At 55.1% G+C, this 21,827-nt stretch overlaps 2 protein-coding genes across 7 annotated transcripts in view; one reads left to right on the top strand and one right to left on the bottom strand.

Moving 5' to 3' along the window:
• Nucleotides 1–21,827, bottom strand: part of RUBCN (rubicon autophagy regulator) — a 31,603-nt gene that overhangs the window by 921 nt on the left and 8,855 nt on the right. The window contains exons 4-23 of one of the 5 annotated variants that reach the window (XR_005955134.1): nt 21,223–21,382; nt 20,942–21,048; nt 20,233–20,373; nt 19,861–20,017; nt 19,080–19,628; nt 16,525–16,620; nt 16,236–16,351; nt 15,575–15,776; nt 15,111–15,212; nt 14,261–14,335; nt 11,538–11,598; nt 10,866–10,998; nt 10,385–10,530; nt 10,008–10,072; nt 9,231–9,469; nt 8,755–8,816; nt 8,436–8,589; nt 7,981–8,074; nt 6,865–7,220; nt 6,304–6,421 (exon numbers count right to left, since the gene is read on the bottom strand). Coding sequence is in view for 3 of the 5 variants with exons in the window: in XM_041467570.1 (XP_041323504.1) it covers nt 6,183–6,421; nt 7,981–8,074; nt 8,436–8,589; nt 8,755–8,816; nt 9,231–9,469; nt 10,008–10,072; nt 10,385–10,530; nt 10,866–10,998; nt 11,538–11,598; nt 14,261–14,335; nt 15,111–15,212; nt 15,575–15,776; nt 16,236–16,351; nt 16,525–16,620; nt 19,080–19,628; nt 19,861–20,017; nt 20,233–20,373; nt 20,942–21,048; nt 21,223–21,382 (2,898 nt within the window). In the remaining 2 variants the exon portion in view is untranslated. Of the gene's footprint in view, nt 1–4,698; nt 7,221–7,980; nt 8,075–8,435; nt 8,590–8,754; nt 8,817–9,230; nt 9,470–10,007; nt 10,073–10,384; nt 10,531–10,865; nt 10,999–11,537; nt 11,599–14,260; nt 14,336–15,110; nt 15,213–15,574; nt 15,777–16,235; nt 16,352–16,524; nt 16,621–19,079; nt 19,629–19,860; nt 20,018–20,232; nt 20,374–20,941; nt 21,049–21,222; nt 21,383–21,827 lie in introns of those variants that run through there. The other 4 variants (XR_005955135.1, XM_041467570.1, XM_041467571.1 and 1 more) reach the window with 4 other exon arrangements.
• On the top strand, nt 658–6,113 carry LOC121353618 (deoxyribodipyrimidine photo-lyase-like). 2 transcript variants are annotated; one of them, XM_041467574.1, is made up of 9 exons: nt 658–1,171; nt 1,360–1,505; nt 1,646–1,828; nt 1,990–2,148; nt 2,472–2,670; nt 2,760–2,912; nt 3,166–3,287; nt 3,388–3,547; nt 3,724–6,113. In XM_041467574.1, exons 1-9 carry the CDS (start codon nt 805–807, stop codon nt 3,873–3,875), a joined length of 1,641 nt encoding a protein of 546 aa, XP_041323508.1. In that variant the 5' UTR covers nt 658–804; the 3' UTR covers nt 3,876–6,113. The 2 variants fall into 2 exon arrangements, with proteins under 2 accessions (XP_041323508.1, XP_041323507.1); XM_041467573.1 differs by having other exon boundaries at nt 658–1,207.

Raw genomic sequence — 21,827 nt, 5'->3', positions numbered from 1 at the left:
AAGGTCTTCTCTTCCCAGATGGAGACACATCAGAGGCAAAAGAAACAGAGCTTGTTGCTTGTGTTCTGCAAAGCACAGCCCTGCTTGCTCACTAGGACAGGATGTTGGAGAGCAAACAGCACCCGAAGTGTTTCACCTCTGTGAGTGAAGTCACCCCAGGGCCACCCACCACCCTGGAGAACGACGCTCCTCACTCAGCCCCCACCCCATGGATAGCTCCACATACCGCTCAGCCCTTACCCAGTGAGAGATCCAGCACAGCAAGGCTCAGCAGCAGCAGGGGCAGCCCTCCCGTGCCCCGAGTCATGGCCAAAGCCAGCACCCCAACGCTTTGGAAGCTGAGGGACCTGAGGACACAGGGCCTGGGGAAGGTGCCAGCGGGGAACTACGCTGCCGAGCGATGGCTGAAGGTAGTTGGAGCTGCTTCCTTGTTCCCGGGCGCACGGAGGGGAGGCACCAGCGGGCACTGACCCCTCCCGGGGCAGGTGCAGCGCCTCGGGCGCGCCGGGGACACGGGAGCAGCACCTGCGCCGGTGTGCGGGGGGCGGGCCCGGCCACAGGCCCCGCCCCTCGGGACACGGCCACGCCCATGGGCACGCCCTTCGCACCGCCCACGGCTTGTGTAACACTCGGGGCCGCGTGGCTGTCAGGTAGGGATCGGGATCGGGATCGGGATCGGGATCGGGATCGGGATCGGGATCGGGATCGGGATCGGGATCCCGACCCCGACCCCAGGTATGGACCCCAGGAGCGGATGTGGCCGGGGACCGTAACACCGTTATTCCCCGGTGCCCGAGGCCCAGGATGGGCGGGGAACCAGCAGCATCCCCCGGGCTCTGCGGGCGGACCGCGGCCCGGGACTCGCAGGGAAGCGCAGGAGCTCAGTGCGGCCTGTTCTCCTCCGGCAGCGCAGCCACGCTGCTCCGGGCGGTGCTGAGGATGCGGCGGGGACAAGCGAAGCGAAAGGCCGAGGCCGCGGAGGTGCCGCGCGTGTCGCGGAGGAGGACGGAGGGAGAGCAGGCGATACAGGAAGCCCGTCGGAGGGCGGCCCCGTCCGTCCGGGACTTCAAGTACAACAAAAAGCGGGTTCGCCTTGTCTCGCAGGGCTCGGACCTGAAGGATGATGCTCGATGCATCCTTTACTGGATGTGCCGGGATCAGCGAGTGCAAGGTGCGAACCAGCTGGTGGAAGGGGCTCCCATGGGTGGTAAAAGCGCTGGTCCCCTCCTTTGATAACTTTGGTTTGGTGCTGGCGCCACTCTCTACAGGGGGGTATGGCGGGAAACTTCCTGTGAAACCCCATCCCCATCCTGTCAGTGAAGCACCCTCCTGACGCTGGCCTGTGGACTTTTCCCCCAGATAACTGGGCTTTCCTCTACGCCCAGCGCCTGGCCCTCAAACAGGAGCTGCCTCTGCATGTCTGCTTCTGCTTGGTGCCCAAATTTCTGGAGGCCACCATCCGCCACTACAGGTTCATGCTGAGGGGCCTACAGGAGGTAGCAGAGGTACAGCCAGGGGATGTCCGTGCTGGGTGGGACAGGGCGAATGGGGAAGAGGGGAGGCACATCCATCCCTTCAGCAGATGGTGGTTGGGTGGTGTTGCAGAGCCATGAACTGTCCCACAGCCATTTCCCTGTCACTGCAGGAGTGTGCAGAGCTGAACATCTCCTTCCACTTGCTGCTGGGCTATGCCAAGGATGTGCTGCCCACGTTTGTGACGGAGCATGGCGTGGGTGGGCTGGTGACAGACTTCAGTCCCCTCCGCCTCCCCCGGCAGTGGGTGGAGGACGTCAGGGAACGGTTGCCAGAGGATGTGCCATTTGCACAGGTGGGTGCCAGTACTCTGGGAATGGAAAACTGGCTGGTGAGATGTGGGACAAACTTGTCTCCTGTGTCTTGCACACCAGCGTGACTTGAGCAGAGAGCATGTGTGTCAAGTTGTCAGGAGTGTTTGCTTCTCACACCCTTCTCCATGGCTTTGCTTCCCAGGTTGATGCCCACAACATCGTGCCCTGCTGGGTCGCCTCCCCCAAGCAGGAGTACAGCGCCAGGACCATCCGGGGCAAGATCCACGCTCAGCTCCCCGAGTTCCTCACCGAGTTTCCCCCTGTTGTTCGTCACCCACATCCGCCTTCCTGCCCAGCAGAGGTACCTGCAGGAGACACTCAGACCCATTCATGGGCAGGTCTCAGAGTGTTTCATAAGTCGTTTGTGATCCTGGGAGGGGTTGGCAGGGAATGAGGATGGTGACCTGCCTGAGGTCACACGCAGATGGTGTGGAGATGAGGATGCCCTGGGGAAAGGGAGGTTCCCACCTCATTCATTCAGTTCCCACATCTGCCATGCAGAGGGCTAGTTAAGAGGAGGAGGCTAGCATGGATTAGGGATTTTGCTGGTTGAGGACATAACACTGAGGGCAGCCCTCGCTGAAAAGTTTCTGCAGATGCACTCACTGCTTGGTCGCCGCCCAGCCCATTGCTTGGGAGGCGTGTTATTCCAGCTTGCAGGTGGACCACACTGTGAAGGAGGTGGAGTGGGCAACCCCTGGCACAGCTGCAGGGATGGCTGTGCTGAAATCCTTCATTGCAGAGCGGCTGAAATCCTTCAGCAGCCACAGGAATGATCCCAACAAGGCAGCTCTCAGCAACCTGTCCCCGTGGCTTCACTTCGGTGAGTGTCCCAGGCTTCCCACTGTGCAGCAGGACTGAGCATTGTGGCTTGGACCAGCAACCTGACTTGGTGCTTCCCCATGTCCCCAGGCCAGGTTTCCACGCAAAGAGCCATCCTGGAGGTGCAGAAGCACCGGCGCAATTTCAAGGACTCAGTGGATTCATTCGTGGAGGAGGCTGTGGTGCGGCGGGAGCTGGCTGAAAACTTCTGCTACTACAATGAGAACTATGACAGTGTGCAGGGTAACATCCTGGGTCACGTGGGCCGTGCTGGCTACCCAGCTGGTCACTCCAACTTGGCCATCTCAGTTCTGCTAAGAGAGGGGCTCTGGGGGCACTAATGTCCCAACATTTTGTCTCTTCTGGAGGTAGGACAGAAGGTGACGAGTGCCCTCTTCAAGACTGGTGCCTCCAGGGCACAGTGCCCTCAGTAGCCTGGTTCTCAGGACCCTGCAGAACAGGTTGCTCAGTGTTGCTCCTCATCTCTTGCTCACAGGTGCCTATGACTGGGCACAAACCACCCTGAAGCTCCACGCCAAAGACAAGAGGCCTTATCTGTACAGTCTGCAGGAGCTGGAGCAGGGGACCACACATGACCCGCTCTGGAACGCTGCCCAGGTACTGCCCTACATCTTCCCCACAAGATGCTCAGCTTTTTTCTGAGGCACGGAGGTGACCTGCCATGGACTGATCCTTACGGCTGTCTCCATCCCTGCAGCTGCAGATGGTCCAGGAGGGCAAGATGCACGGCTTCCTGCGGATGTACTGGGCCAAGAAGATCCTGGAGTGGACACGCTCCCCTGAGGAGGCCCTGCAGTTTGCCATCTACCTCAACGACCGCTACGAGCTGGATGGGAGGGACCCGAATGGATACGTAGGCAAGCTGCAGGATGGGGGCACGGGGTGGGAGGCCTTAGCTCTGATGGCCAAGGCTGCAGTGGGGGCTCTCTGCAGGCAACTCCAGCCCATTCTGCTTTGCTCTCGCATCCCACTTGCTCTCTGGGTGCCTCCAAGCAAGGGGGAGAGCTGAGGCTGGTGTCCCTGTGCCCGGCAGGCTGCCTGTGGTCCATCTGCGGCATTCACGACCAGGGCTGGGCGGAGCGGCCCATCTTCGGGAAGATTCGCTACATGAACTACGCCGGCTGCAAGCGCAAGTTCGACGTGGAGCAGTTCGAGCGTCGCTATGCCCCCACACACTCGCAGTGACCCTCTGGGCTGGGCAGATGTGCCTTTGCCAGGCTGCCAGCTTGCAGGGATCACCCAGGGCAGACATCACCCTGGGATATTGAAGGGCTCTTTGTTATTGAGGGCTCCTTCCAGCAGCAAGCTCCAGGGTTCTGCAGATCTTTGCCATCACCCACTGCTCAAGTTGCCACACTGGGGCAGCTGCTGGAGCCCTTCTGCTGCCACAAGTTTGCTGGCAGCTGTGAGAGCCTATCCTCGGCATGCCTGTGCCTGCCAGAAACCTTTCTACAACCAAGGCCGCAGGAGTAGCCCAGGTTGTCATTGCTGCTGGTAACCACAGCTGAGATTTGGGCTGAGCAGAGTGTTTCTAGGGAAAAGCCCCCAGGAAGAGGCTCTTTGTGGAGCCAGTGCTGGGCTGTCATCTTTCAACAGTTGTTTTAAAGTTTACAGTTTGTATCACCTGTGTTGATGGTGTTTATGGGGAGATGCACAACACTGCTGTGAACAGAGTTTGGTGGCGTGGAATGGAAATGCAAGCAAGGCCAGGGCAGCCAAGGCCAGGGCCCTGTGCCCCTCTGCCAGCAGCAAACTCTGGAAGGGGACTGACATTACAGAGCCCTTGTACCTCCTGCCCTGAGTCCAGTGGGCAGTTTGCAGGGGCAGGCCACAAACCAGACTAATTAGTCAAGGGGTAGTGACCATAACCCCCTCCCAGTGACTGCACCACCAGCTACATGAGCTGTCCCTTCCATTGCTCCCTGCCTGCCCCATCACCTCGAGGTGGGATACACACCATTACCCCACCAGAAACAATGTCACAACACAACCAGACTCCTTATTAACATGGTTTATTAAGGACGGCATTTTAATTGCTGTGCTGTGCAATAATCCCGTTGTGAGGGCTCCAGCTGACAGCCAGGGCAGCCCCCAGCTCTCCCTCCCAGAGCTCCCTGTTGTGGCCAGTTCCAGTGTTAGTTGTAGTGGTCAGTGCTGGGCAGCAGTGTCAGTGCTGGGCACAGTCTTGCCCTGAAAACCTGTGCCAGGTTTGGGAGTCTTACTGCTTCCACACACAGTCCATGGTGGAGGGTGGAAACCATAACTAAGCCAGAATTCCTTCCCTCTTCTCAAAAAGTACTCAGTGCTTCTAGAAAGGGATCTGGGCAGCCTCTCAGCTGCTGTCCCATGACAGTAAAGTGCTTTAAACAAAATAGGGTGGATGGAGGTGTGCTGCTGAGGCAACTCCAGGGAAGGGGGTCCAAGATCCAAGCAACAGCAGGAGGGTGTGGCTCAGGCTTGGGGACAGGCAAGACCAAGGCAGACCAGCATCTGGCAGCCCAGGGCTTGCAGAGACAGAGTGAGCAGAAGAGCAGCTGCTCTTCTGGGGAAAAAAAGCAGAAGCAAGACACAAGGCAGCAAAAACCGCAGGGGAGCAAGTGGGGAGCTGAACCCTGCTTTCAGGACTTGGTCAGGATGCTGCAGGCAGGGGAGAGATGCAGCAGCCCAGCCCTCACAGCAAGGCTTGCAGCCACATGTCCTGGACCCAGCCTCTTCCCCTCTCCCCAGCTCTGCCACCCCCACAGGGAGAGCCCACAAGGGGTCACATCCCAGCCTCGAATCAGGGCATGTGCTGAAAGAGCCACTGTCCCTTAGAGCCTCCTGCCAGTGCACTGCTCTCTGGCCCCTTGCACCCTCCTTGCACATACACAGGCCACACCATCCTTCCTAACAGCCCACATCCCACCTGTGCTGAGTTGGTGCTGGACATGCCATGGCTAAAGCATCCCCCCACGATGCAGAGGCACCTCTTCAGCTGGGCACAGAGCTCACCTTGTCCCACTGGGTCTGACCCTGACCCCGCAGAGCTGTCACTTGTGGCAGGTGACACAAGTGCATCAGTGAGGAACCAGTCCTTGGCAGCACCCCAGTGCCAAACCCCTCTCCCCTGGGTATCCCTGTTGCAAGCAGGCTGCCTGACCATCCCACCACAGCTGGGAAGCTTCAAAACTTTGCCTGGCTCAGGGACCCTTCCTCCCCAAAGGGAAGCAGGAGATCCTGCTGGGAGAGGGGACCAGCTCCATCCAGGGGTGAGGAACCAGGAGCAGGATAGCCCTGGAGATTTTATACTGGCGAGTCCCAAGCAGATCACATGCCCCCTAAGAAGGCATTTCAAGCAGCACCTCCTTGAGGGGAACACACAGTTAAAAATACAAACAACGACATTAAAAAAAATAAAACCAAGTCCAGCAGATTAAAAAAAAACCAAACAACTAAACAGAGGCTTGGGGATGCAGCTGGAGGGACAAGCCTTCACCTGCATCCTGACAGGTCTCAGGCAGAGAGGGAGCTCCACACAAGGCAGGTTCTGGTACCACCAGAGTGAGGTCCCATGTCATCCTTAAAGGAGGACATCTCTCCCTGGTAGGATAGATTGGCAGCATGAGGAGGAAGTAGGGTCAGAAGCCTCACCATATCCCATGGAGGCAGATTTCTGTGGAGCCATGGGGATCTGCCTGCCGGAAGTCCACCAGCACATCCACTTGTGCAGCTGCTCCAGGGGCAATGTCCCTCTGCAGCACAGGGAAATCTGGCATTTTCATCATTGCCACATCCTCTGCTCTGATTCTGGAGTCAGAGCAACTGCTCTCCAGCAGTGTCCCACAGCACATTTGAGAAAGGGAGCTGTTAAATATACAACCAACCCCAAACCCCACCCTCCCTCCATGCACACAACCCCCAGCAGCAGAACGGAGGATCACAGGACTGAGACCTGATTCCCTCCTCCAAGGAGCAGATGTGACCAGAGCTTCCTAGTAGTATACAGCTGATGAGCAGCAAGTGCTGACCCTTCAGGGGACCCTGCTCAGCTCAGAGCAGGGCACAGGGATGGACAGCACAGCCCTGCTGGGTCCAGCATGAACAACTGCTCGGAAAAGGTCCCTGTTCTGCCTGCAGGACAGGCAGGAGCAGCTGCCTCCCCCCAAGCAAAGGCATCAGTGACTGGGAGTGGTACCTGGAGCAGATCCACACGGTGGAATAGGCTCCTTTCCCAGCCCAGCAGTCCTGGATGTGGGAAAAGAAATCCCTTCAAGACAGTGCTCCGGGCCTCCCAACAGTCCTCATCCCCACTCCGTGTGGCTCAGTCTCTGGTGATGAAGCCATGCACATAAATAAACCCATGATCTGCTCCTTGGCTGCAACATGCTCATGTGGCTGCCACTGCCTCCGGCTGCTCCAGCTCATCTTCGCAGTCCGAGCTGCAGGGCTCCCTGCTCTGCCTGTCCAGCAGCGCTCTGCGGGCTTGAAGGCGCTCGCACCGGGGACAGCGGCTGGATTTGAAGCAGGATTTGTGGTAGCAGGCTTTGCACTCTGTGAGGGAGAGCATGGCTGAGTGCTGGTACAGGCTGACAGACTGCCTGACACTCCACACCCCAGGTCCCTGCACTAGCTCATGAAGCTTTGGAAGCACAGGAGGGAGGATTTCTGCTCTGCACAAGGTCCCTCCCCAAGCTTTCCTGATACTCCAAGGAAACAGTGACTTTGCCCCACGTTTTCTCTGGCACTGCACCTGCCAAACCAAGGCTTGCATGTTGTCAGGAGCCATCTGATGCCAGTTCAGAGGTTGGTCCCAAGACGTAGGGCCAAGCTCTACTCAGCCATTAATACTGGCCATTATCGAGGATGTCCCCTGAAGGGATCTAGGGATTTCTTAGCAGGCAGGAAGGGCACAGAGATAAAGCCTTCAGGCTCTCTCTGCTCTACAAACTCAGCTCCAGCCATTCAAGCAGAGCAGGGGAGCTGTGTGCAGGCTGCAGCCTGTCCTGTAACTGCAGCAGGAGGGAAGCCAGGACCCCCACACACCCACTCACTGCAGTGACAGCCCACAGCTGCCAGGGCAGGCAGCACAGAGCGTGGTCAGGAGGGGACCTACATGCTTTACCACGCCAGCAAACACTGAAAATTATGATCTGCTGCTGTTGTAACATTGCAGACAGGCCATGCACAGGGGCACTTTGGTCTGGCTGGCTACAGCTCTGTACCTCTTGCTAGCACAAATGCCACTCAAACTGGAAGCAGATCTTGGTGGCCCCAGGGTCTGTCCCCTCCCTGTTTTTCCCCAGTATCTCACCTTCACACGTCCTGCACTTGTTGAGCTCAAAGGGGAAGATGATGTCATCCTCATTCTGGCAGAACTCACAGATGAAACCTTTGGCTTGGCACAGCTGGAAAGAGAAAAGATGAGGAAAAAGCAGCTAAATGCTCATCTTCCTGGCAAGTAGGACAGAAGGTAGAGTAGAGCAGGACAGCAGGCCACAGTGCCCTGCTCTAACCATGTGGGACAGCCCTTCCCCAGCATGGAGCACAGGAAGGCTGGATCCACCTGTGTCAGGGGAGAGCCAAAATAGGGTAACAAATATCCCATTTGTGCTGAGTAGGAGCTCTGTGAAGCAGGCAGGAACAGTTAGCATTGAATCAGTTAATTTGATGGCTGCTCTGCACACCAAAGCCTCCCCATCAGTTATCTTTGCAGCAAAGCCTGCTCCCTCCCAAGGGTCCAGAGCCAGGCAGGAAAGGAGGCCTTACCATGCACTTGTCAATGTGCAGGCTGCCTGCCTTCAGGAGCTCTGTCAGGTGAGGCATGAGGTCCCCTTTCTTGATGGCACTGAAGTCACTCAGTGAGTAGAGGTGCAAATCCTCTGTCAAGTGGCCAGGAACTGTGTCAAAGGAGTCCAGGAGGCTGCAAGGACAGAGAAACCAGAGCTCAGAGCAAAGTGACTCCAGTAAGACCCCGCCCTTCACTCCTCATGCTTCCTCTCCCCCTCCAGCCCCCCGTCTCCCCAGAGTTCAATGCACAAGCTGCACAGATTCCCAGTGCAAATTGCCTGGGGACAGCAGGACTCACTCTTTAGCTAGCCGGCACGTCTTGAACATGTTCTTCATGTGGAAAAGCTGGATTCGCAGCAGCTGGAGAGGAAGGGGGCACAAAGAATCAGTAAACTGAGCATGGTCCTCAGCCAAGCAGGTCTGCCCCATTCCCTGTGCTGCTGAAATAACTGCTGCTCTTCAGCTGCTGCTCCCCTGTTTCCAAAGTGTTTACATCACACAGGGCAAGGCGAGCACAACCATCGTCATGTGCTCCAGGAGATAAACTGAAGCCCAGCTGGATACCAGCCAGAAATTCCTATTTGATTTTCCTATGAATTTGACATTCCTATGCCACTGAAGAAATCAGAAAAGGTGAATAGAAATACAGTGATGAGGTTTTAAGCCTCCAAAACAGAAAGATCTGCTTTTCCCCAGCTTCCCTGAAATAGTTTACAGTTGGCTGCCATCCACCTCACCCAAACTCCACTCAGGAAGGTATGGAAAGGGTCTTACCCTCACTTGGTTGAGAGCCTTCACTTTCTGGTACAGGGCAGGATTGATAGCTTGCACATTGAAGAGTGGGTCACTCCAGATCTTGCTCAGCAGGTCTTTGGAGAAGTTGCTCACGTAGTACTTGCTGAAGTCCCACTTGCGCAGGATGCGGCTGGGGATGACAGTCTGGGCGTTCTCGTGGCAGCACTGGCAGAAATACTTGCCCAGGTACTCGCAGTACCGCAGCCGCTTGATGTAATCTGACCAAACCCAGGCAGACAGGCAGGGTCAGCCCAGGCACGGCCTCTGCTGCACTCCCAACTCAGCATCTCTCACAAGCAAGAAACTCTGCCTTGCTGGCATCTCAGCCAGCCCAGAATGCTCAGTACTGAGGTCTGCAAGCACCCTCTGACTGCAAAGCCTTTGGGGCCAATAGTCCAGTCTTGTGCAACCACATCTACCTACATATTCATGGAAGAGCTCTGCAGCTGCAGAACTTGCTGGAAGCTTGAGGACCCAACATAAGACTTTGCCTTACAAGAGTCAACATCTGAAATGCCCTCTAAAGGATGAGCTGGCTGCTCTTTGCCTCCACCAGCTCTGTGACCTCCTAGAAGAGGAGGCTCCTCTGTGGATGGTGAGCACCAATGTGCAGGCAGAACTGGCAAAGGCAGTGTAGCACTGCTCCAGGGACCTTATGCTGAGCTCTACCACCACCCACTCACTCAGCATCTTCCCACTTGTTTGCAGGTTCTTCCCCACCACTCTCCAGCTACAGGTCAGGCTCCCAGCACTCACCAGGATCAGTCCGGATGCCACAGCCTGCACACCGGTAATTCTGCTTGGCCACAGCCACCTTTCTCCTGCCCAGAGACAGAAGACAACATGCATGACCCAGCCCTGGTGGTACCTGGCACCAGAAGATGGGTACCAGCACAGGCCTGGGAGGTTTATGTGGACAACACACCCAAGGGAAAAAGCTCCACTATGTCCTGGGTCACACCAAAGGCGCTAACCCCAGGCACTGCCTCCATCTCACAGTGGTGACCACCGTGGATTTACCAGGCTCAGAGCAGGGAAACCCCAGCAACCAGAGGATAAGCAACCTTGGTGTGGATGGAAAAGGGATGGAAAGGGCAGGTCCCCTGAGAGCCCCCAACCACATGGGTCCTTACGCTGGGGCTAGGTGAACGTTGAAGATGATCTGCGGTCGCGGCGGGGCCCACTCCAGGTTTCCGCGCACCCGAATCCTCAGCTTGTAGATGTCGGCGTGTTCTCCATCATCAGGAGAGATAGGCAGAGAGTCAGGGATGGGCAGCAGCTGGGAGAGGCAGGCAAGAGGGTCAGATCTCTATCTTGAAGTGCAAAGGCAGTGCACCTGGCTGGACTGCCAGAAACCTGCAACTGCAGCCCTCGGGAAAACTGCCAGGCACCAAGTCACCCCCCATCTGAATTGGGGGCTGAAGAAGGGCGGTGCCCCAGGGATCTGGACACTGCTGTAGGAAGGTGCATCCATCTCCAAAGCCCAGATAAACCCCCTCATCAAGCTCCACAAAGGGAGCACTGGGACAAGCAAAGCCCCCTCAGCAGTGCCCTGAAGCCAGGGGTTCAGGGAAGATCAAATGCGATCAGTGTGACAGGAACTCACAGCCTTACCTTCTGTGGGGCATCATGCTCAGGGACCAGCCACTCCAATTCAGAGGCAGCTGGGAGCTGCATGCCCTCAAACTGCTTCAGCAAGCCCATGGCCACCGCCTCTGCCGAGTTGGAATTGAGGAAGGAGTGGGATCTAGACAGCAAAGGAATTGTTAGAACTGGATGTCACAGCTGTGCCCTCCTTGCAGCCCCATGCCAGTCCCAGTCCAAGCCACAGATCCTCCCTTCAACTCTGGTACCTTAATTCTGCACTGCTACACAGGCTTAAAGTTAATACACATGATTGATTTCTGTCTTTGCAGATGTCCCCAAGCAAAGCTGGCTAACGGCAAAACAACTGTTCAGAAGAGCAAGCAAAACTTAACTCACTTGGCAAAACCTACGCCTGTTCACAGGGGAAGCTGCAAAGTGACAGCCAGTGCCTGTGTAAGTCAGAAACAACTGTTCTCCCAGTATGAACCTACCCAAGCAGCTGCCAACCATGGACACAGCTTTGTATTTCACCACACAAAGCAAAGGGGTCCCCACAGAGGGAGGGAGGGAGGGAGGGAAGGAGGACGGGAGGGATATCTGCTCCAGTGTAAAACAGAAACTGATGCACATGGAAGAGCAGAGCTGGGCAGGAAAGAGAACGTGGTACCAAGATGTATCACCATGACGTTGAAGACATACATGGAGTCTGAGGAGAGAAAGGACTTCCTGCTGGAGTCTGGGTTCCTCTTGATATCTGCATCTGAATCACAAACAGACAAGGTGGAACAGATGGGACAGGGCTGGGGAGGCACTCATTTCAAACCAAAGCTTCAAAGTAAAACTCATCAAGCTGTTCAAAAGCACGTGAACTACAGCATCAGCTTCTACCAGTGGCACTGAGCAGCAAGGAGGGGTGCAGGCTAATCAGCCAGCTGTCAGAACTACCAGGGAAAGGCATGGTGGGGTGCTGTGAACAGCCAGCCTGGAGTTTGGGGCAGACAAGTGGCTGCTGGTACAGATCACACACCAAGTCCTAGCAGTAACATGGTCTGAAATAGAACACACACAGGAGCCTGGAGAGCAGGACTACAGGGTTAGCAAGAAGGTTTAGTAGCTCTCTACACACAGTATAGATGCTGGAAGGGATTAGCAATGGGATGCAGAGCCCTTCTCTACCTGACTGTAACCTGTAAGATCAGACATTGGCCCTGCCACAGCTTGTCAGTGACTGCACAGCCAGGGCTGGCAGCCTGTGCCCAGCACTGCCCACACACCCCAGCACCCCTGCAGAGACAGGGCCAGCAGCCATGAGGCCAGCCCTCTGCAGAGGTCACACTCATCCCCTGAGGAGGGAGGGGTCCAAGACAAGGTGCAGGACACTGCAGTCCTGCTCTCTACAGCTCTCAATCAACTCCCAAAGAGCCCTGGGCTGCCCCACAGCTGTACCAGGCAGTACCCAGTGGTACCTTCACCACTCATCATTCTTTCACTCCAGCAGGTTAAACCTAACAGGGAATCCATCTCAACAGTAGAAAACCCCTATGTTAGGACAATTCCAGTCGTACAATGCAGACAAAAGCAGGCAGAAACCTGCTTCAGGGCAGATAAGGCTCCCAGAAAAGGGAAGAAGGTATGCAAGGGGAAAGTACTACAGGTCAGGACAGACCAAGAGTGGCCAAAGCCATAACCTTCATCCCAGTAGGTGTGCTGTTTTGTACCTCTGGGGAGCTCTAGGAATGGTCTGCAGTGACCACACCACCCTCAAACAAAAGCCTGTAGCTTCCCCTGCCCCAGTGCCTGGCATGGGGAGGCACAGCTTAGGGTCCCTGCTCCTGTACCCCAAGCAGGCTGACTAACACAAATCTGGAGAGAGCCCACAGGATCCCAGCCAGGCCCCAAATGCACACTGAGACCTAGGGACTCAGAACCTGAGGGAATCACAGGCTGAGCAAAGAGTGTCTCCCTGCCCCAAGCTTTTCTACAGACAGCAGGACTGCCCTAGCAACAAAGTAAGCAAGTCCTGCTAATTTACAGACTCACACTACTGGAATTCAGCTTGGACATTTGACCTTCATTGTTTGACATCCATTACTAAAGCAGGCAAAGGAAAGCATCCTAATGTTAAGGAATCCACATATCAACATCATGCAAACTGAATTCTAGCTGCACAAAACAGGAAATTCAGGCAAACAGCCTCACGACCTTGTAGGGCACCAGCCAGACACACCCACCATGCTCTGGTGCCTTGTGCTCTGTGCAGGAAGGTCCTGCATGGTCCTAGACTATGATGAACACAAGCAAATGGGGGCACACACAGCACAGAGTGGGCCAGGTGCTATGGGGAGGCAGAGCCAGCACACTCAGGCATTGACATGGTCTCAGAGATGGCAGAGGGAGCCAGATCTGACCCCAGGCTTCCACGGGAGCTAACACTGGGATCCTGACACCGCTCACTTCCCAACATTAACTGCAAACACTCCCCAGATCCTCATTAGCTACCCAAAACACCTCTGCTGCCAATGCTATCAGGTGGGAAAGTACCCAGGAGGTTTGTGAACAGCCCCCAAATCTAAGGACATCACCCCACACCCCATGTGCCAGCTTCAACCAGGATCACAGCCTGGTCTGTGAACACAATAGGACTGACAGGAAAGATCTGAGCACCAGCAAACCCAGCAGGAGCAACGTGCTGGTGCTGAACACCTGACAGGAGAGATCAGCAGCAACCCAGCTGACTGTTCCCTTGCTAAAGCAAACAGGGAGCACATGAAGGTTATTTAAACACGGCCAGCAGACCAGACCTAGTACTACTGTAAACAATAAAAACACTAAGCTGCGTGTGATCCCAGTGACCAAGACCTCCAACTTGAACAAACTGCCTGTGCCCTGTCTGATCTCACTTCTTCTCCCTCCAGAACTTCTTTCTAGAAGGATTCCACTCCAAGTCAAGTCTGAGCAGAACAGGATGGCTGTGCTTCAGATCAAAGCTATGGCATGCCAGCTCTGCCAAGTCAAGCAGGATAATGCTCTCCAAGGCACTTGGGATGGAGACCTGGTCCCACATTGAAGAGGACTCTGCTCTCATTCAGCCCACACTCAGCCTTCAACATCTACAGAGCTTCACTGTCCTGTGAAGTCCTACCCCAGGCAGGACAGGTCTTCACACAGCAGGCATTTTGATATATCCAAAACGCTGCACAGCAAAATGCCCTGGGGGATGGAGCCCACAGCAGAACTCCTCTGAGTTCACTCTACTCAATCCTGCCACATCATCCTGTCACAGCTCTTCTTTCTGACATCTGGATGATACTGGAACTAAATCCCAGTTCTGAAACCAGGCAGATTTCGAAGAAGTGTGCCCGTGCACACACACACACACCTTGCACACACGCGCGCGTGCCCAGGGAGGCACTGCAGGGTACCTGAGAACAAGGAAGCCATTGACACTGAGAGGCCGTTCTTGGACATTTGAATCAGGTTAGATCCATCGTTACCATCTGTATGACATGGTGATGACAAAACAGTTGACTTCAGTGCTTCAGCCAGGCCGGAGAGAAAGGGCATAAAACAAGACAGCACTCACACGAGGAGAGCCCAGAACTGAATTCACACACTCCTCCATGAGCTACAAAACTGAGCTCAAAACCTCACCCTCATGGACTGAAAGGAGAGGTTGCTGTCAATAGTCAGGAGACAAGAAGTTTAAAGCTGAAGACTGGACAACTCCATCTTCTTTTTAAAGTACGAGATGGAGGTACTGCTGTGAAGTAAGTCATCCACTTCAGAGGCTGAACAAGGCTCTGAAGGCCAGGGACTTTGGCTGGCGTCCTGTGGGTGATAAGCTCAGCCACCCAAGCTGCCAGGAGCAGAGATTACAGGTATTGCAGGTCGGGATGTGACCAGTACCCACCATCCAAGAGGTAAGTGGTCAGAGCTATGGCTCCTTCTGCCTGGGGAGGAGAAGAGAGGATGGCAGCTCTCCCACCTCTCTAGCTGAGACCACAGCTATGTGTACCAGGCAATGAAATGGAAACCACCTACCAGCCAGAGGCACAGAATGTGACAGGGTTACAGAAGATTTTGAAGCAAAGTCATGCCACCACATGAGGGAAACTGAGTGCTCTGCTTATACTCAGAATTCAGCCATTTGTTTGGGAAAAGCCATCCTGAAGGCCAGAGAGACAGGGCCTTCTTCAGCAGGACTGACCCCAACACAACCACACCAGGAAGTCTGTTTCTGTGAAAGCAGCCAAGACAGCCATTCTCTCCTACCTCGGATCTCATACTCTTCCACATCCTCCGCAGAGCCAGAGTCAGAGAGCCGCATGGAGCCGTGGGAGCTGAACTGGGACCCACTGTCTGTTGCCACGAGACCTGGGAGAAAGGCACCACAGCCAGGTCACCAGTGGAAGTTCTCCAAAGGGTCACCGACAGCTAGGGGAGATGGGGATAGCCAGGTATGGCCAGGGAAAGGAGGCAGGGAGCTCAAGGATGGAAAACACTACAGGTTCAGAATGAAATGACATTCCATCATTCAGTGCCAGCAGTGTTATCAATGGATGGTTATCTGTCACATTATGGTCTCCAATAGCAGCAGTTTCACAAATCTTGGCACCACCTTGGTAGCAATTTAACTGTTTCCAAGGAACTGGCAGGAAGGCAGGCAGCTAGAGGATAGGCAATGGACAGAAAACCCACATCCCACTAGCTGATGAGCCCAAAAACACATCACCCACTGTCTGAGCCCAGCTCCTGGCAGGTAGGGAACAGGTGCCTGGTGCGGATCTGCTGGCGACGAATGCGAATCTTTTGTTTCAGCTCCTGGATCTCCTTGTCACTGTCTTCTTCCTCCTCCTCCAGCTGCCGGCTCATCATGTTGCATTTCATCAGCTCAATGGCAGCAATCAGCGACTCTGAGATGCTGAAGTGGGCGTTCTCCTGCAAGAGCAAAAGCGTTCAAGGCTATGCCTTGGACAAACTAGGAAGACTTGGTAAAATTTTGTTCCCCACCTATGCCAGGAAAGAGCTTATGGATGCATGGCAGAAAGATGTGAATTTCTGTCAAAATATGACTCTTCTATGAGTACCTAGAAAACAAAGCCTTCTTGGGCATCAGAATACTTATGAAATATAAGAGGCATCCTACAAAGAGATGCACTCTGAGGGGTCAGCACACAGCCCTGAGGGGCCCTAACATGTCGCAAAGCTGTCATGTATATGACAGATGGACAGATCCCAACTACCAGACACCACCGAGGAGCTCAGCTCAGCTCAGTTCTGTGCACAGCTCTACAACAGGCAATACCATGGCATTATCCTCCCCATGGCAGGAAGTATTCCTGAACCTGCAGTAAGATGTATTCTCCAATGGACATAGGCTGCTGCTGCTTCCCTCACCTTCTCCAGGTCTGCACAGCTGCCAAAGTCCTGCTCAGAGAGGTAGCTGATGAGGGACTGCCCTTCTGAAGGTCTCCTGAACATCCCTTCCCCCGAGCTCAGGTACTGTCCAGAGTCTAAAAATACAAGAGACACAGGTATGAGGGAAGGATCTGCTATCTCCATGCCACCAAGTCCTGTCAGCACCCTGACAGCATCCCACAAGCAGGTGCCAGCACTTGAGGACACTGCAGCACATGGAGGAACCTGACCAGGATTGAGTGTCCCCACTGAGGCTGGCTGTACTCACCATACTCCATGTAGAGGGAGCTGGGTGTGCTCAGTTCACTGCTCTGCGTGGAAGCAGAGACCGGCCCTCTCCCTCCACTTGGATCACCATGGGACTCTGGAAGGGAAGATGACACCAGGCACACGTCAGTACGTTAGAAGCGCCCTGCCACTGCACAGGGTGAAATGAAAGGGGTTTGGCATCACACACGCAGGCACAAATGGATGGAAATAAAGAGAGACATCTTCCTGCTCCATGCCACAGCTGAGGGCAAGCCCAGGAGGAGACAAAACTAGAAAGGCATTTCAGGCAGGAGAAGGGGAATGAAGGAGAGAAGATCATGAGAGACATGGAACAGTTACATCCTGAGCCTTCCCCTGTTTACCCCAGAGTAGAGTTGGGGGACACAACAGGCTCCAGCAAGTACCTCTTGCCAGCCCTTTCTTCCTGAGGGAGCATTCCGAGGGCAGAGTTATCCCCCAGAACAGAGAACAGGATACACAGGGAAACATGAGCTGCCAAAGGATCTGTGGGGGTCCCTGCCCTGCAAAGCAGCCTGGACACCAGTGCAAGGAGGCATCTGAAGGACGTGTTCCTGCTCCACTGTAAGGCAGACTCCCCACACAGAGCATGGAGCCTGGGTGCAGTGCTCAAGGTGACCTACGGGCTGTGGGCAGGGCTCTGCCCCTCACACGCACTGTGGTGCAACTCCCTGCCAGACTGAGCCAGTGGAGACTGCCAGGAGCTGGCCTGACCGCAGAACAAGAACAGGTGGTGCTCTGCAGAGAGCCATGGCCCCAGGGAGCACCTGGATGGAGTGCCTGGGTGACAGAGGACTGCTGAAGGAGACTGAAAACACCCTGCCTGAGTGGCACAGGAGCATACAGCTCTGGATACAGGGCAGGTGCCAGCTGACAATCCTGTGCATAACAGAAGGGCAACCATGTCCTTTCAACTTCCCACTCACTTTTGTTCTCAGCTTTGTGCCCTAACTCTCATGTGATTGGAGGCTCCTGAGACAACCAATACCAGTCTCTCCCTGTCAAGGCCATGAAGCAGCAGTCACCAGGATGGAGCCTGGGATCACCACAGGCTGGGAGACAAGAGACTTGTTAGGGTAGGAGACTCTCACAGCTACTCACTGCAGCCTGCCATGGTGTCCTGCAGCCACCTCAATATAGAAACCACCTCATGGGGTTGATGCCTGGGGGTGCCACATACAACAGAGCCTACTGCTGAAAGGTAAAGCAAGGCAGTGCTCAGCAACATCTGTTGGAGCAGGACACAGGGCTGGACACATCTCTCTGAACACCCATCAGCCCCAGGGAGGAGCCTTTCCAGACAAAGAACCCTCAGCACCCAGATGTGAGCTTGACAAACCCAGTGCCACTGTTCATTGAAAACAGCCCATTTTGTTGAGCTGCTGACTTTTTCTGCACGTGGGGCAAAGGGATGGCAGCACTCCAGCATTTCTGCTTGGGGTAAAACCTGCCCTGAGCCCAAAAGAGCATCCAGGAGTCTCAGCTGTGGGTACATACACTGGAAATCAGTCAACATCCAACCTCCCTGTGCCACAGATCCATGAAATAAAAGGAAAAATTAGATGTCCAAGCCCATGCCTGGTTAGCTGTCAGCCCTTATTCACTAGGTAAGAGAGGAAACCTCTCCTGGCTTCCAAGGCAGTGGGTGGAGGGAAGGGCAGGGGATGAGCTCAGAGACTTGGTGGCCAGCGCTCCCTAACGCCATGCAGGGGAGCTGGAAACATTTGTGGGTCTGGGCCACTGCTTCCACAAACCAAGCTGGGATCTTCAGTCTGGCCACATGCATAAACCAGATCACACTTCAAAGCATCAGCTGGGACACAGCAAAGAAAGATTCTCTTTTTTTTTTGTTTTCTAAATGAACACTAATGGATTGATGGCAATCCTGAACTTGATGCAATGATCACTAATGAAGGGCTGTTATACTGGCTCCCAAACCTGCCACTGGATCTTCTATTATAATGGTGATATCCCTGAGGCCTCCTGGGCAGACAGAGGAGGAGAAGGGCAGCGTTAAGGGAGAGAAAACAGAGACAGACTGGTTACTACTCAGCAAGGATCTCAACTCCTCCAATGAAGGTGTAGCATCAGGGCAGACTCTCTCAAACTGGTTGTCCCCTCACACCACCCCACTCTCTCCATCCCCATGTTATCACTCAAGACCACAGGAGAACCCAGCAGGTTACCAGTGGGCTCACATCCTACCAGTTGGGTGAGCCCAGGCCCCAGTCCCATATCCCAGCCAAGCAAGCCCAGTGGAGAAGAACAGCTGATACCACAGCATTGCTGCCATTTTCTAAGATTTTAGTAAAAGCTGGCAATACCAGTAACAGTCCAGCCCAGGGCATTCTGGGAAGCAAGATGTCATCCCATCATTCCAGTGTAGAGCTGAAAAGCTAAGGGAAAAGACCAATCACTTGCCCACTGTCCCTCTCTCCAACGTGATCCATGGAATCAAGGGGGAGGTCAGCATCAGCCTTCTGGTACCCAGGACTCCCACGCCCAGAAGCCACCCCAGAAAAGCTGTCCCATTACCGTGCAACTTCCCAGAAGTCACGTTGGTGTCAGAGTGTGAGCGCACGTGGCTCTTCTTGAGGATGCCCTGTGGAGCTGAGGACTGTCCCTCCGAGAAGCTGGACCGGCGCAACAGACTCAGGCCCCTGCTGCCACCTCCACTTGCCCCCTGCTCCCCCAGGGATGATACTGAGTCCAGCTTCTGGGAGCTGCTGGAGGAGAAGAGTTTAGAGCTACTGCTCTTGGTGCTGCTGGTGCTGGTGCTGCTGCATGCCCGGCCCCGGCGTCCCAAGTTCCCAATGGCCAGGTACTCCGGCCCGTCATTAACGTCACTCTGTGGATCATCCTGACTCCCTGTCCAAGTATCCTCGCTCTGGCTGGTGGTGCTGGAGCTCATCTCGCTGGCAGGAGAGAAGGGGTCTTTGGGTGAGGGGACGTGGAGGTGGGTGGCAGAGCTGGGCTGTTCCAGAGGGGACCTGCTCTCGCTGAAGGAGGAGGACCGGGTGGACGGGCAGTGCTCCTGGGGCTGGCTGGAGTTGGAGCTGCCACAGGAACTCATTGGTCTCCTGTCTGGACAGAGGCAGGAGCATGATTTCACACACTGGCACAAGGATGTCTCCTGTATCCTATGGTTATAAGCTCGTGGCTTCACGCCAACAAGCCCACCCACCACAGGCAAATCCCTCCCTCCCATCATGGGCAGAAGTCTTCCATGCCCATCCACACCAACAGATACATAGGCAGATAGAAAAGTTAAGTCTTTTCTGGGCCTACACTAAGCTCCCCAGCCTACTCTTGATACCTGAGAGGCCAGAGGAGGCTGGATGCTGGAGGCTGGAGAAGGACCCAAAGCAGCGCTGCTGAGTGTAGGGGGCAGCAGGGACGCACGGGGATGCAGGGAGGGCAGTCAGGCTCTGACTCTTGGTCACTGGAGAAGGATTGTCACTCTTCCTGGTAAGCTGAAGAGAGGTGGCATCATCAATAAATCAGCATCTACGGGGCTACATGTCAAAAGAGCCGCAACAGAAAGGGATCAACCTGCAACTGCCTGGTGACCAACCACAAATGATGCGGCAGCCCTGGGAACACGAGGGTGGGGAGGGAAAAGCACTGTAGCACAGAAGGGAAGCCACTCTTTGCTCACAGCTGCAGGACAGATTCCCATGCCCATTACCAGGCTTTCAGTGAAATGATCCAGGCAGCCCAGCGCTCCTGGCACACGGCTCTTGTGTCCCTCAGCACTGTGATCACACATGTCTCTTGTCCCAGCAGCAGGGTCTGACGCGCACAGGGATGGCAGTGACGTGCCGGCCAGCTGAAAGAACACAGCCCCCATTTAACAAAGCCTCGCTAATTGCTCTCTTTTGGGGACTCTGTGCAAAGAAGGCAGCTGCTGTTTCTGTCCTCTGGAGACAGGGCAGCTGGTGCAGGGCTGCACAGGGCGTCACTGGCATGAGCAGGAGCTGGCACCCAGGTGTCCTGGGGCATCGCCCATCCCCTCGAGAGTGTGACTGTTCCTCATGAACAGGCAGCTCTGTGTGCTGGCTCTGAAGCCTGGGACTATTGGAGAGGGCTTTAAAGGTGCCTCTTACATGGAACTGGTCCTCAGGTCCTTTACTCAAATCCTTGGTGCAAGCCTGAACCAAGGTGCTCCACTACAGGCTCCACACAGCCATTTTCCCCACCCTGACCCCTTACAGGTCACACAGGCAGGACAAGGACCAGTTCCCCATTCTCCTCCCCTCTTGGAGCAACTTTTACTAGTTCCAAGTTCAGTTGCTTGTCCAAGGGTTCCACATACTCTGAATGTGACCTTGAGGGAGCAGCCACAGCCAGTTGGCATCTGGGGAGAGCCAGATGTAAAATCTGGGACCTCAACTCACCATGGAGGTGTCGATCTGAGCCAGAAGCCTGGGGTTGTTCTGCTCAACAGCTTCCAGGCACTGCAGCATGGCCGTGACGTGGGCGTCACTGAGCAGGAAGGCAGTATCTGGGCAGAAAAAGATGCTGCTCAGGGGAGCCCCTCTCACCCACACAGTTTGACACACCAGCTGCTCACATGCAAACCAATTTTTCTGCTGTCCTCCCTCACTCCTACACAGCTTGGAAATGCCACCAGCTAGATATTTTCCTAGTAAGAAGGAAAAGGCCCATTGCTCCTTACCTGTGTAGAACTTCCTAATGTACTGCCGGTTCCCCAGGAGCGGCCTCAGCTGTGCTGACAGGCAGTGGCACTGCAGGCTGTGCTGCAGCCACAGCTGGGCAATGGCCTGGTCCCCTGGGCCCTCGGGGTCACGCTGGCCGCTCTCCTGCAGGCTGATGAACTGGAAAAGGACAGCAGGCACAGGTTAAGGCAGGCAGAGGCAAGAAGGGGAACAGGGCTTGTTCTACCGCGTGGCTTTGGTCCCCTTGATAACAGCAGCTTTCACATGCCAGTCACTGTCAGCAGGAAAGAGGGCATGTCCCAGCAGCTCCTCAGCCACCAGGGAGACAAAAGCACCAGGCAGGAACAATGCTTCAAAGGTCAGCCAGTGATCAAAGTCCTCTGACAGCCACCAGTACAATGAATTTCTCTTGCACACTCTCCCACCCATGAGCCTTGTCCCTGACCTGGAGCAACCCCACGCTCCCAAATCCAATCTGACCCCAGCGGTGACGGTCATTTTCCTGCTGACACATTAACTGGAAAAGGCTGTGGCAATGCCTGAGCTGCTGCAGATTGCAGAGCTGGACTGGAGTTACACTCCTGTTCCCCCAGCAGCAGGCTGG

Source organism: Pyrgilauda ruficollis, unplaced genomic scaffold (genome assembly GCF_017590135.1).
Source record: "Pyrgilauda ruficollis isolate IOZ18807 unplaced genomic scaffold, ASM1759013v1 scaffold21, whole genome shotgun sequence".
Taxonomy (NCBI): Eukaryota; Metazoa; Chordata; class Aves; order Passeriformes; family Passeridae; genus Pyrgilauda; species Pyrgilauda ruficollis.
This window is presented reverse-complemented; position numbering and strand designations above follow the sequence as displayed.

Excerpts from the sequence above, each read along its gene's own strand:
- LOC121353618 (XM_041467573.1), top strand. The coding sequence starts at position 805 with ATGGGCGGGGAACCAGCAGCATCCCCCGGGCTCTGCGGGCGGACCGCG. Across the intron at positions 1,506-1,645 it reads GCCTACAGGAGGTAGCAGAG|GAGTGTGCAGAGCTGAACAT; the intron begins GTACAGCCAGGG and ends CTGTCACTGCAG. Across the intron at positions 1,829-1,989 it reads AGGATGTGCCATTTGCACAG|GTTGATGCCCACAACATCGT; the intron begins GTGGGTGCCAGT and ends TTTGCTTCCCAG.